This window comes from Zonotrichia albicollis, chromosome 35 (assembly GCF_047830755.1).
Source record: "Zonotrichia albicollis isolate bZonAlb1 chromosome 35, bZonAlb1.hap1, whole genome shotgun sequence".
NCBI lineage: Eukaryota > Metazoa > Chordata > Aves > Passeriformes > Passerellidae > Zonotrichia > Zonotrichia albicollis.
Genome location: NC_133853.1, coordinates 1,237,518 through 1,249,625, shown reverse-complemented (window position 1 = coordinate 1,249,625; position 12,108 = coordinate 1,237,518). Strand labels below are relative to the sequence as shown.

Genomic DNA, 12,108 nt, shown 5'->3' with positions numbered 1-12,108 from the left:
GCTTGTTCAGCCTTCAGCTCTTCAGTGCAGGAATTCAGTGGCCCAGGGCTCATTAGCATTCAGAACACCTTAACAAGCCAAGCCCCTGGGAATAATTTGATTTCAGTTTTCAAATATTTTCTGGTTAATTAGACAGATTTCAGAAGTGCCTTCAACTGAATATGTTCTCTTTAAAAAGACAGGGAGAAAAACTTATTTTAGGTCTTGTTTAGTTTTTTTTTTTCCCCTGTTAATAGTAATCTCCAGTTGATATTGAATCCAAGTACCTGCTCATGCAGGTTGAATGGATATGAAAATCAAGACCCTTCATGGCTGACAATCAATCAGACTCTGTCCCTACCCCCACCCCACATTTCCCCCATCCAAGCCCTGGCACTCAGAGCAGCCTTGTGTAAATCTGAGCTCCCTCCAGCCCAGGCTGCACCTGCAGCTTTCAGCTCCTTGGCTCCAACTCCCACCTGTTTTCCTTGGAGAAAGAGGTGCCCGAGACACAGAGGGATGTTCATTTCTTGTCAGCCAACAAAGCCAAGGGAAGGCTCAGCACCATCAAATGCAAAAGTCATTCCTCTGCTGGATATTAAGGCCACTTTCCACAGCAGACAGTCTCAGAGCAATGGAAAACACCTTCTGTGCCCAGCACAGATCCCAAGGTCCCCCCAAACCCTCCCTGCCCCAATTCTGCCCAGATTTGCTCTTTGCACACAGGAGTCACAGGCTGAAGTCAGGAGCTCCCTCCATGCCCAGAGGGAGAAAAGAGAGAAAGGGGATGAAGAGCTCTCCTGTGCAGAGCCAAGGTCCAAGTGCAGCACTTGCAGTGGGAACCACAAATCATCAGGTTTGTGTCCTTTGGCCTCAGGGACTGGTGACACTCAGAGGCACAGAAAGGTTTCTTGCAAACAAACACAAGTTGAACATTTGAACAGTTTAATAACCATCATGGCTCTTCCCTCAGCTCTCTGGGATGTCCCAGCAGCATCTGACATGTCCACAATCCCAAAGGGATTTCTGTACAGGAACAGTTATATACAAAGATAAAAGAAAAGATAGTTCTCTGATGGATATAAAGGCAATTAAGATGAAGACTAATGTGGTATTTATTTGAACTTCAGAAAGATGGCGACTCCCTGAAGCTCAAAGCATGAAGCCAGTCAATTGAGAGGCACTGGAATGACCAGAGAGCATCAGGAGGCGGAAATCTGGGAGGAATGGGAAGGGCATTGATGCAGCTGGTCTAGTGAAGAGACGTCTTTAGACGTGGGCATGTTAACAGGAGAGCTGGAAACACCTGAGGGAAGAGGGTCATGAAATATTACACTGAATAATGGTGACACGAGTAGAGGGGAAGATCAGCATTTCTTGTGCTGCTAGTACTTCAGGCCCTACAGCAACACCAGGGCCACCAGGGCAGCGGGGCAGGGCCACGGCAGCAGCACTGGCAACACCAAGTGCTGCTGCTGCTGGGCACAGCTGCTGGGCCAGCACTGATCTGCCCCCAGCTCTGCACACAGAGATTGCTGCTGCAGCTCCAGAGAAGGCAACAAAAGGGCATCTCTGCAGGAAACTCTGCTGGGAGATCATTTAGTTTATTTAAAACCACCAAGTGGGTACCCCCTCATTGACACCGTCTGTGGCTACAGGGAAGGTGGAGAGAAACAAAAAGAAAAATGGCACAAACAATGACCTTTCTATGTGGACAATATGGAAAAAATATAACAAAGAAAAAAACTCTCACAACCAAACCCACAAGAAGTATAAAAGATGACTTTTATTCCAAATGATTTGCAGAAATTGGCCTGTAGTTTAATGTTTGTGAAACCACCCAGTCATCAGTCTCCTCACTGCAGCCTTGAGCTCCTGGTTCCTCAGGCTGTAGATGAGGGGGTTCAGGGCTGGAGTAACCACTGAATACAGAAGTGAAAGGGCCAGATTCAGGGATGGAGAAGACATGGAGGAGGGCTTCAAGTCAGAAAATGTGGCAGTGCTGAGGAACAAAGAGACCACGGCCAGGTGAGGGAGGCAGGTGGAAAAGGCTTTGTGCCGTCCCTGCTCAGATGGGATCCTCAGAACAGCCCTGAATATCTGCACATAGGAGAAAACAATGAACACAAAACAACCAAGTGCTAAACAGATGGAAAACACAAGAAGTCCCAGTTCCCTGAGGTTTGAGTGTGAGCAGGAGAGCTTGAGGATGGCAGGGATTTCACAGAAGAACTGGCCCAGGGCATTGCCCTGGCACAGGGGCAGGGAAAATGTATTGGCTGTGTGCATGAGAGCATGGAGAAAGGCGCTGGCCCAGGCAGCTGCTGCCATGTGGGCACAAGCTCTGCTGCCCAGGAGGGTCCCATAGTGCAGGGGTTTGCAGATGGACACGTAGCGGTCGTAGCACATGATGGTCAGGAGGGAAAATTCTGCTGAGATGAAAAAGGCAAAAAAAAAGAGCTGAGCAGCACATCCGGTGTAGGAGATGTCCCTGGTGTCCCAGAGGGAATTGTGCATGGCTTTGGGGACAGTGGTGCAGATGGAGCCCACGTCGCTGAGGGCCAGGTTGAGCAGGAAGAAGAACATGGGCATGTGCAGGTGGTGGCCGCAGGCTACGGCGCTGATGATGAGGCCGTTGCCCAGGAGGGCAGCCAGGGAGATGCCCAGCAAGAGGCAGAAGTGCAGGAGCTGCAGCTGCCGCGTGTCTGCCAGTGCCAGCAGGAGGAAGTGGCTGATGGAGCTGCTGTTGGACATTTGCGCTGCCTTGGCATGGGTCTCTCTAACAAAAGTAATCATGGAATAGTTGGGTTTGGAGAGGACTTGAAATACCCCAGCACAGCCTGGGGGCACTTTCCCCCCACTGCCTGCCCGGGGCTCTGCTGCCTGGAGCTGTCCCTGCCAGCAGCTGCTTCCCTGTACCCAGGGCTGGGCCCTGGCAGCACTGGCAGGGCCCAGCCCAGCCCTGGGGGCTCAGCTCTGCCCTGCAGACCCCTCCCAGCTCTGGCACTGCCCAGGGGCAGCTCTGGCTCTGCAGGCTCTGATGGCAATGTAAGAGCAACCTTGAGGAGGCTGGAAAAGTGACACTGATGCTACTCTAAGGGGCCCTGTGCTGATTTCTTCTATTGCATGGTATATTCAGATCTGTGAGAAATTTTTTTTATTTTTCTCAGCCTGAATTGAGAGGTGAATATCTATGGGCAATTTCCCTTCCAGGCAAACCAGAGCATTAGATTAAAAAAGCAGGAATTCCTCTGCTATGCTGCCCCTGACTTGCTGTGCTCCCTGTATAATCTACTTGGAAATGTCGTGCAGTTAAATGCCATGCTGGGAGCAGTTCTGAACAACGCAGCATCCTCCCCACACAAGGAGAACACTTCTAAGCCTTACCAGCTGTCTCCTACCACCCAGATCTTGTCCCCCAGTGCTGGGAGCAGCTGCCAGGGCTGGCTGGGAGCTGTCCCTGGCAGGCACCAGAGTCTCTGCCCCAGCACAGCGCCCTGGGGTGCAGGACCCTGCTGTGCAGGACAGCCCTGGGCACCCCTGGCTGCTCTGCACAAGAGACAATCAGAGAATGTACTCACAGAGTCCGTAGGCATTGGGATGTTCCAGCTTCAGGAGATTGCTCCAGGAGCTGCGGCTGCATTGTCCTGCAGCCAGAGGTTCCTGTGCCAAGGGCTGGCAGGGATTCTGCCCCAGGCACTTCTCAGCACCTTCCCAGCCCTGACTGATTGAAGCTCTCTGTGCCTCTGTGCTGTGCCCAGGGTGGCTGCAGGCAGTGCCCCAGCCCTGCTGGGGTGGAGAAAAGCTGCTCATCAAGAGAAATGTGCTTTTGAAGCTCTTCTTGGTTATCAGGAGCTGCCTCTGTGCCAGGAGCCCAGCCCAGCTCAGCAGCACAGACGCAGGACAAGGACTTTAATGAGCCTCTGGGGATTTGTGCTCAGGCCCTGAACATCAGTCCCTGAGAGGGAGCTGAAGAAACCTCTCCAGAACTCCAACTCACAATCCAACTCCAAAGTTTCTTGGACTTTTAATGGGTCCCACTGAGGGACACAACTGAGAAAGTGTCCCCAGGCAGAGCAGAGAACTGGAGGCAGTGATGACAGGTGGGGACAAAGAGAAGCCAAGTCTTGGTGCCCTGGGGTACAGCAGGGTCTGTGTCACCAAGGGCTGTGAGGAGACACCTTGTCCTGAGGCACTGGGGCCTCCTGGCACAGCCCCAGCCAGGCTGGGCACTGTCAGCCCCTTGTCCTGCCCTCAGCATCCCCCCCCAGCCCACATCCCAGTGGCCTCAAGGATCTGCTGGAAGGAGTCCCTGGGGAGCCTTGCTCAGGAATGGCCCTGGGTGCTCCTGAATGCTCCCTGCAGGGACTGCAGGCTTTTCAAAGGACTTTGGGTTTGGCTTTTGCCTTGGACTTTCTGAGAGGTTTGTGCAATCATGGCCTCCAATTATCTGCTGTAATTAGTCCCTGGAGAGCCTTAGTCACTAAAAACACTCAGTGGGCTCATTAATACTTCAAGGTACTTCAGTTATTTTAAGGTACTTGCTGTTTCCCTTTTGATACAGACTCTGTGAGTGTTTTGTGCAATCATGTCCCCAGTTATCTGATTTAATGAGTCCCTGGAGAGTTTTGCCCTGACACTCAGTGGGGGTCATTAATGCCTTGAGATACTCAAAGTTTTTAAGCTACTTTATGGATTTAAGAATACTTTTAGGATTCTCCTTTCCACACTGAATCTCTGAGAGGTTTTTGTGCCATCCTGGCCACCACTTCTCTCTTCCAAGAAGTCCATGATGAGCCTGTGTTGGGTGTCTTCCCCCTTTCTGTTTTACAACATAGATGGGACTGAAAATATTTTGTAAGACTTTCTTAAAACATCCAAACACACATAGAACTATTAAAAATACAAAAACAAGCAGTATGAAAATAATAGTCCTATTTAGCTAGACATCATCCAACCTTTTAGTCCCTTGGATTGGAATAGTTTATTGAACCAGTCTTTGTTTTCCATTTGAAGCTTCTTGAACCCTTCCTTCAGTACCTGAGTGCTCTTGTTGATTGACTCCCTGTGGCTGGAGAGGTTCATGCAACACATGCCCTCAGAGTCTACACAGCCCATGCCCATGTGCCCAGAGTAAAAACTCTCCCACTTTTCTTCAAGGTGGCATGTCTGATGGTCTCTATGTCTGAGAGCAGGCCACTCAATGCAAGGGAGGTAGCATTGGTTTGCTCACTTAACAGGCACCTAAGATGGTCTAATGGTCCTAAAGCTTTAGCTGCAGCCACCCAAGGTATTCCAAATTGGGGGTGCTACCATCCAATAGCTGGATTAAAGCTTGCAAAGCAAGCTCTTTGATATCATCCAATAGTTCTCTGGGGATACCTACTGCTTGGTCATCTGGTAGGCTGTGTTGTCCTTCTCCAGCTAGATGGTTGAATGTCAATTCCGTCCTTGCCTCATTATTAGCATAGTCTGCTATTAATTGATTTAGTAATCACTTCCATCCCCCTTCTCACAGGGTGTATTCTGTAGGTGATAACAAAATGGTCATAATATATTTTAAATCATAGGGAGTTAAGATATGTGCTGTAAACATGGTCCTCATTAGGCCATTAAAACAAGCTAAGTCCTTCCTATGCTCTTTAGCTGCCCTACACAGATCCTTGATTTCCCCATAAACCAGTGGCTGAGACCTTGGATTTTGCCCCCTTCCTTCATAACATATGGGTGTAATGAGGAGTTTTCTAACTATTTGCCAGTCTCCTTCCTTAACTAGATGGTGGACTTTTAGGGTGGAGTTCTGGAGGCATGGCCCAGGGTGAAGGTGGAATGACTGACAGTGGGGCATGACCCACAGTTGTGGGAGTGGAGTCTGGAGGTTCATTCAAGAGAAGGTTGTGGTAGCAGGAAGTGGAGGAGCCAAGATGGCGGGAGGATGGTCAGGCCACATTCAGGATCCTTCCATCTCGAGTCTCCAGGTCACAGTGCTCCAAGAGGGCATTTCCATCACCATCTTGGAGCATCGTGGAAGGTCCAAGAAAGGCAGGTTTGAGAGGAGGTCCTGAGTTAGTAGTGACCAACGGATTGAGTTTTCGACACACTGCTTGCTGGTGAAGGGCCTCAAGGATGGTGTGGAAGATGGGGAGTATGTAGGGTGCAATGGGGTCCCTTTAGATCGAAAGGTTGTACAATTTAACTCCCACTGAGTCCCAAAATTTGGTAGTATAGATTTTTTCAGCAGGGGCATCTGGAAAAATTTTAATAATCCACCTCACAATTGATTTTAATTTGTTCTTTGTAAATATTTTGTCATGATCAGTGAGAATTAACAAAGCATCCATATATGCTCCTTTCTACTTTGGACATCTGGCTGCCCATTTTTCTCGTTCTCCACCTTAGGGGGAACAGTCACCGAACACCCCAAACCAATTATGGGATGTGGGTTCATACTGTAAAAACACAGTGGCAAAATGGGCAATGTCTTGCATTTCCCCAAACCCACCTGCAATCCTACACAGGTGAAACCGTCATTGTCCCTGCAGATCCTGGCCAAGGTCCCTGCAGATCCTGGCCAAGGTCCCTCAAAGCAATGATGAATCTGCTGGCCTGGCACAATCCAGAATCCTAGGGAACACTGGCCTATCCACCAGCTAACCCCAGCTGACATGATTCAATGTCAGGGTCCCTGTTTGGGCGCCAAAAGTCGCAATGAGGTTGGCTGTGACAAACCTTTCTGGTTCCTCAACTTCAGGGCAATGGGGGTGAAAATGAAAAGGACCAAATGCTAGGGAAGATGAAACAGGAAAGCCTTATAAATATGATTGCCTGGCAAAAGATTTTGAGAATATGGAAACTATAAGTAAGATTGAAATGAAAGCAAGCTTTGAGACACCAAGCCTTAGTTACTGAACAACAGGAAAACAATGGTATAGCCGGCTGAAAGTAATCTTCTTTGATGAAATAATACCCTCTGCTTGCAGACAGGTCCAAGGGTCAGAGCAGACCCTACTAGCTAGGCAGAAGGGGTCGAAAGAGTAGTTTTTAGGGTTTAAAATGTAACACAGTATGGTAATGTAATGATTCTTATAGGCTGTATGTAAATGTTTAAAGATTTGTATCTTGTACTAGATTGGTTAGTGAAAATTAGAATATGCAGCACAGAAGAAGATTTATTGCATTGTAACAGGAACTCCCCTCCTCTTTTGGGTATCCATTTTGGGTGCCTCTTTTGAGCCCCTCTTTCGGGCCTGCTCCAAGCTGTGGCTGGCAGCTCCAAACAAGGCCCCTGCACTTTTTGGCAGCTCCAAACAAGGCCCCTTTGCAATAAACCCCAGGTTCCAAGACCTGTCTTCTCGTCTCCGTCTGTCCCAACCGTTCTAGTCCCTGACAATCCTACAAGCAGGATCAATGGAGTTGCCCAAAAACAACTTTAGTAACAGGGTGAAAAACAATAAACATGGAGAAGTTGAGCACAGTACGAGGGGTGGGATCCAAAGACCTGAGATAAAGGTGAAGCAACAATATATACACTTGAGGGTAGAACACTCCAGAACACAAACCATAGAGGGGAAACAAGTAACAAATAGTGGAGGACAACTTGGACAACTTAGCATAACAACACTAAAGGCTTATGAGGGAACACTCAAACTCACCCTAAGTTAAACGAATGATTCCTAGGGCTTGAAACTCACGCCCAGGTCTTCCGGGGTAAAATCTGTCTGACTCTGAGTTACAGCTGGGCTAACTCCCCCACCATCTGCTTTGCTCTGGCACCTTGGGACCATGTGGCCCAACAGAGCCACAATGATGTCCTGAGTTCCATGAGGCTCTACAGTGCCACAATGGTCCCTTAAATCCATGGCGCTCTGCAGTGTCACAATGGCTGCTTCATTTCACAAGGCTGCCAAGTGTCACATTGGTCTCCATAGGAAGGAAACCATGGAGCCCCCATACTTCAGGAGCTGATGAACAGCAACCACCAGAGGCCAAGGCAAGCATGATCTGTCTGTCCTGGAAGGTTTGCTTGGAGTAACCCTTGGATATTTGAAATTATGCATGCGGAGTCCTAATTTCAGACGTTTGTGCCTGGAAAAGAGGGATGGGGTTTTTTTTTCATAAAAAGAAAAGCACAGAGCCCTTTCCAGTGTTTGGAAAATAGGTGAGTGCTGCCCCTCAGGAGTCAAAGACCAGCAAAACTTGTCTGTCCTGGCAGCTTTAGTCTGGGAGCAATCCTTTAATACACAAAAATTTGGAAGTGGAATCCTAATTTTGGCCATGGATGCCTGGAAAAAATGGGCAATTCTTTTCCATAAAAAGAAAAGCCCAGAGCCCCAAGTGTTTCAGGGGCAGATGGGAGCAGCCTTCCACATTCCAAGGTCAGCCAGACCTGTTAGGTGACCCCTGGGAGGCCAAGGCAGCCACACCTATTTCATGTTCCCTTGGTTCCACAGGGCCCTGCAGTGTCACATTGGCTTCTTGCTTCCATGAGGCCCTCAGGTGTCATAATGGCCCCTTGATTACACAAGTCCTTAAGGATCTTAATGGTCTCCATAGTTCCACAAGGCCCCACAGTGTGATAATGCTCTATTGGTTCCATGAAGCCTTGCTGTGTCCAATGGCCTCTTGGTTCCATTGAGGCCCAGTACTGCAATGGTGATTTCCTTGGTTCCACAAGTTCCCAAAGTGTCCCAATGGTCCCTTCCATCCACGAGACCCTGCAGGGTCACAATGGTCTCCATGATTCCATGGGGCCTTGCAATGCCACAATGCTCTCCATGGATCCACAGTGCCTTGCAGGATCACAATGGCCCTTTGCCTCCACGAGGCCCTGAAATGCAACAATGGCCTCTTGGTTCCACAAAGTCCCACTGTTTCACACTGGCCCCTTGGGACCACGCTGCCCAATAGAGCCACAATGATGGTCTTGATTCCATGAGGCCCCACAGTGTCACAGTGCCACAGTGCCCCTTGGATCCATGGTACCCTGCAGGATCACAATGGTCCTCTTGGTTCCACAAGTTCCTACAGTGGAACAGGTTCCACAAGGGCCTGCAGTGTCACCATGGCCCATTGGTTCCACAATGCCCTGCAGTGTCACAATGGTCTCCATAGGAAGGAAACAAGTGAGCCCCAGTGGTGCAGAGGCAGATGAGAGGCAGTCACCAGAGGCCAAGTCTAGCCAGACTTGACTGTATTGGCAAATTTTTTCTGGGAGTAACCCTTGGATATAGGGAATTTCAGACACAGAATCCCAGTTTTCCCATGGGCATCTAGACAAGAAAGACAGTTCTTTTCCATAGGAATAAAACCACAGAGCCCCAGTGCTTCACAGTCAGGTGGGAAGTGGCCCTCGACATGTCAAATTCAGTGGGATCAGTCAGACAGCTCCCAGGAGTCCAAACCAGGCAGATCTGTTCCATGTTCCATTGACTTCATGGGTGCCCACACTGTCACAGTGTAATCCTTGATTCCATGAGGTCTTGCAATGTCACAATGGCTTCTTGGTTTCATGAGCCCCAACAGAATCACAGCGGTCACTGGGCTCTATGCAGCCCTGCTGTGTCACAATGGCTCCTTGTTTCTATGCGCCCCACTGTCTGATCATTGACCTTTGCTTCTATAGGGGCCCCTGAGTTGCACAACGGTCTCCTTGATTCCAGGAGGTCCCGTAGTCTCACCATAGTTTCATTGGATCTCCATTGTCACAACTGACCCTTGGTTCCATGAGGTTCTGTAGTGTCACCATCGTCGCTTTCAGAGGCTGGATGAGATTGGTGTCCCAAGACACCTTGGGATGCTCGGAATGCCGGTGTGGGGCCAGGGCTGGGTCAGGCCTTGGTTTGTGGTGGGGCAGAGCCCCGTCCCCAGCCCTGGCCTGGCAGAGCTGTCAGTCAAATAGCAGGGGAGATGTTAACCCAGGTCTGATTAACTGACCTGTCAATCAATCACACACCAGCAGCTGGTGCTACCCTGACTCTGATTGGACAAGAACTGGCAGTCCCACCCCAGGGGCGGGCCCATGAAGGCCCAGGGGGTTAAAACCCAGAGCACAAGGCCAGCCCATGGTCTGGGTCCTGCCCTCTCTTAGGGTTTCTCTGTTAGTGATGCTGGGACCCAAGGTACCTATGTGGGAGTCTTTCTGTATGTCTTCTGTCTTTCTGTTTGTCCTGGCTGAGATCAAATTTGGGAGAGAGCCCCCAAAGGGGCTCCTCTAGGAAAGCAGATTCAACTGACCCCTCCCCCCGACCAGTTCCGGAGAAACTACCTCCTTGGAGAAAATTGGAAAATCTCTGTTTATTAAACAATAGGGTCTAAACAATATTAAACAATAAAACCTCCTGCTGCCCCAAAAGAGATTACAAACTCAGAAAGTCCCCTCCCTGGGTTGCAGCTTGGCTCAGTCTCTTATCAGTCCCTCTCATGCTGGAAATTCTGCGGCCCAGGCCTGGCCCGGTGGGCCACAGGTGCAAGCTGCCGGTGCTCTTCTGGGTGTTCAGTCCAGAGCAGGTTTAAACAGCTACAAAGAAAAGGAAAGAAACCCCACAGTCCAGGAATTTCTTTGCCTCAGTAATCTAAAACAAAGGAGAGCTCTGTCCCACTGTCTGTCCATCCACAGACAACACAGTCCAGGAGCAGGAATGTGAAGTGAGTGCCATATCTGAAAACAAACTGCGCACTTCTTCTCTTCCCTATTCACTCCCTGGAACAAATCTTAAAAGTGCAGAACTTATTATTCAGCATAAGTGGAACAAGACAATTGGGGATAAAAGCATCATATAGTCAACGTAGGACATTCCACCCATTATCCCCATATCCTCAGTTTACTACTACAACTAATAAATATTCTAACTCTACAAACAGGCATATTACACATCCAATATACAGCTATACACAGACAATGGTAGTAACATTCAGCAAACAGTGATATTTACACACAGTCTTCACCCAACAGTCCGATCTCCCAGAGGTACACATCGTGTTCTTCCATCTTTTTGCATTATCCACCATGTGCAACCTGGTCCCTGAGCAAAAACAACCCCAGGAATGAGTTTGTTTGTACTTGAGGCAGAATTGATCCACATGGTCTTCCCTAACAAAACTCTGACTTGTACCACTGGGACATTGTCTCCATTTACTCTATGCAAAAGCTCAGACTGGGCAGGGCCCACTCGGTTAGTAGAGACTCGGGTGTTAACTAATCAGGTGGCTTTTGCCAGATGCTGCTCCCAGTCTTTGAAAGATCTCCCACCTAATGCTTTCAATGTGGTTTTTAACAGTCTGTTGTACCTCTCTACTTTTCCTCCAGCAGGTGCATGGTAGGGGATATGGTACACGCACTCAATGCCATCCTCCCTAGCCCATGTCTGGATAAGGCTGTTCTTGGAATGAGTCCCATTGTCTGACTCAATCCTCTCAGGGGTGCCATGTCTCCACAGAACTTGCTTTTCAAGGCCAGGGATGGTGTTTCAGGCTGTAGCACAAGACACAGGGTAGGTTTCCAACCATCCAGTGGTGGCTTCCACCATGGTCAGCACGTAGCGCTTGCCCTGGCGTGTCTGGAGCAGTGTGATGGAGTCAATCTGCCAGGCCTTCCCATACTTGTACTTGGACCACTGCCCACCATACCAGAGGGGCTTCACTCCCTTGGCCTGCTTGATGGCAGCACACGTCTCACAGTCATGGATAACCTGAGAAATACTGTCCATGGTTAAATCCACCCCTCGGTCTTGTGCCCATTTATAGGTGGCATCTCTGCCCTGATGGCCTGAGGCATCATGGGCCCATCGAGCTAGGAATAACTCTCCCTTGTGTTCACAATCTAGTTCTATTTTGGACACCCCTATTTTTGCTGCCTGCTCTACCTGTTCATTGTTTTGGTGTTCCTCATTAGCTCTACTCTTGGGTACATGGGCATCTACATTTGCAACCTTCTCAGGCAGTTTCCCTACCCTGGTAGCAATGTCTTTCCACTCTTCAGCAGCCCAAATTTGTTTTCCTCTACACTGCCAGTTAGCCTCTTTCCACGTCTCCAGCCATCCCCACAGAGCATTGGCTACCATCCATGAATCAGTGTAGAGGTAGAGCTTTGGCCGTTTCTCTCTCTCAGCAATGTCCAGGGCCAGTTGAACA

At 49.3% G+C, this 12,108-nt stretch overlaps 1 protein-coding gene across 1 annotated transcript; it reads right to left on the bottom strand.

Moving 5' to 3' along the window:
- Positions 1–1,800: 1,800 nt before the first annotated feature.
- LOC141726438 (olfactory receptor 14J1-like) lies at positions 1,801–2,733 on the bottom strand. Its single transcript, XM_074531343.1, has one exon. The coding sequence runs from the start codon at positions 2,731–2,733 to the stop codon at positions 1,801–1,803; it is 933 nt and encodes a 310-aa protein (XP_074387444.1).
- Between the last annotated feature and the right edge of the window lie 9,375 nt (positions 2,734–12,108).

Coding starts and splice junctions, on each gene's coding strand:
- LOC141726438 (XM_074531343.1), bottom strand. CDS start 2,733: ATGTCCAACAGCAGCTCCATCAGCCACTTCCTCCTGCTGGCACTGGCA.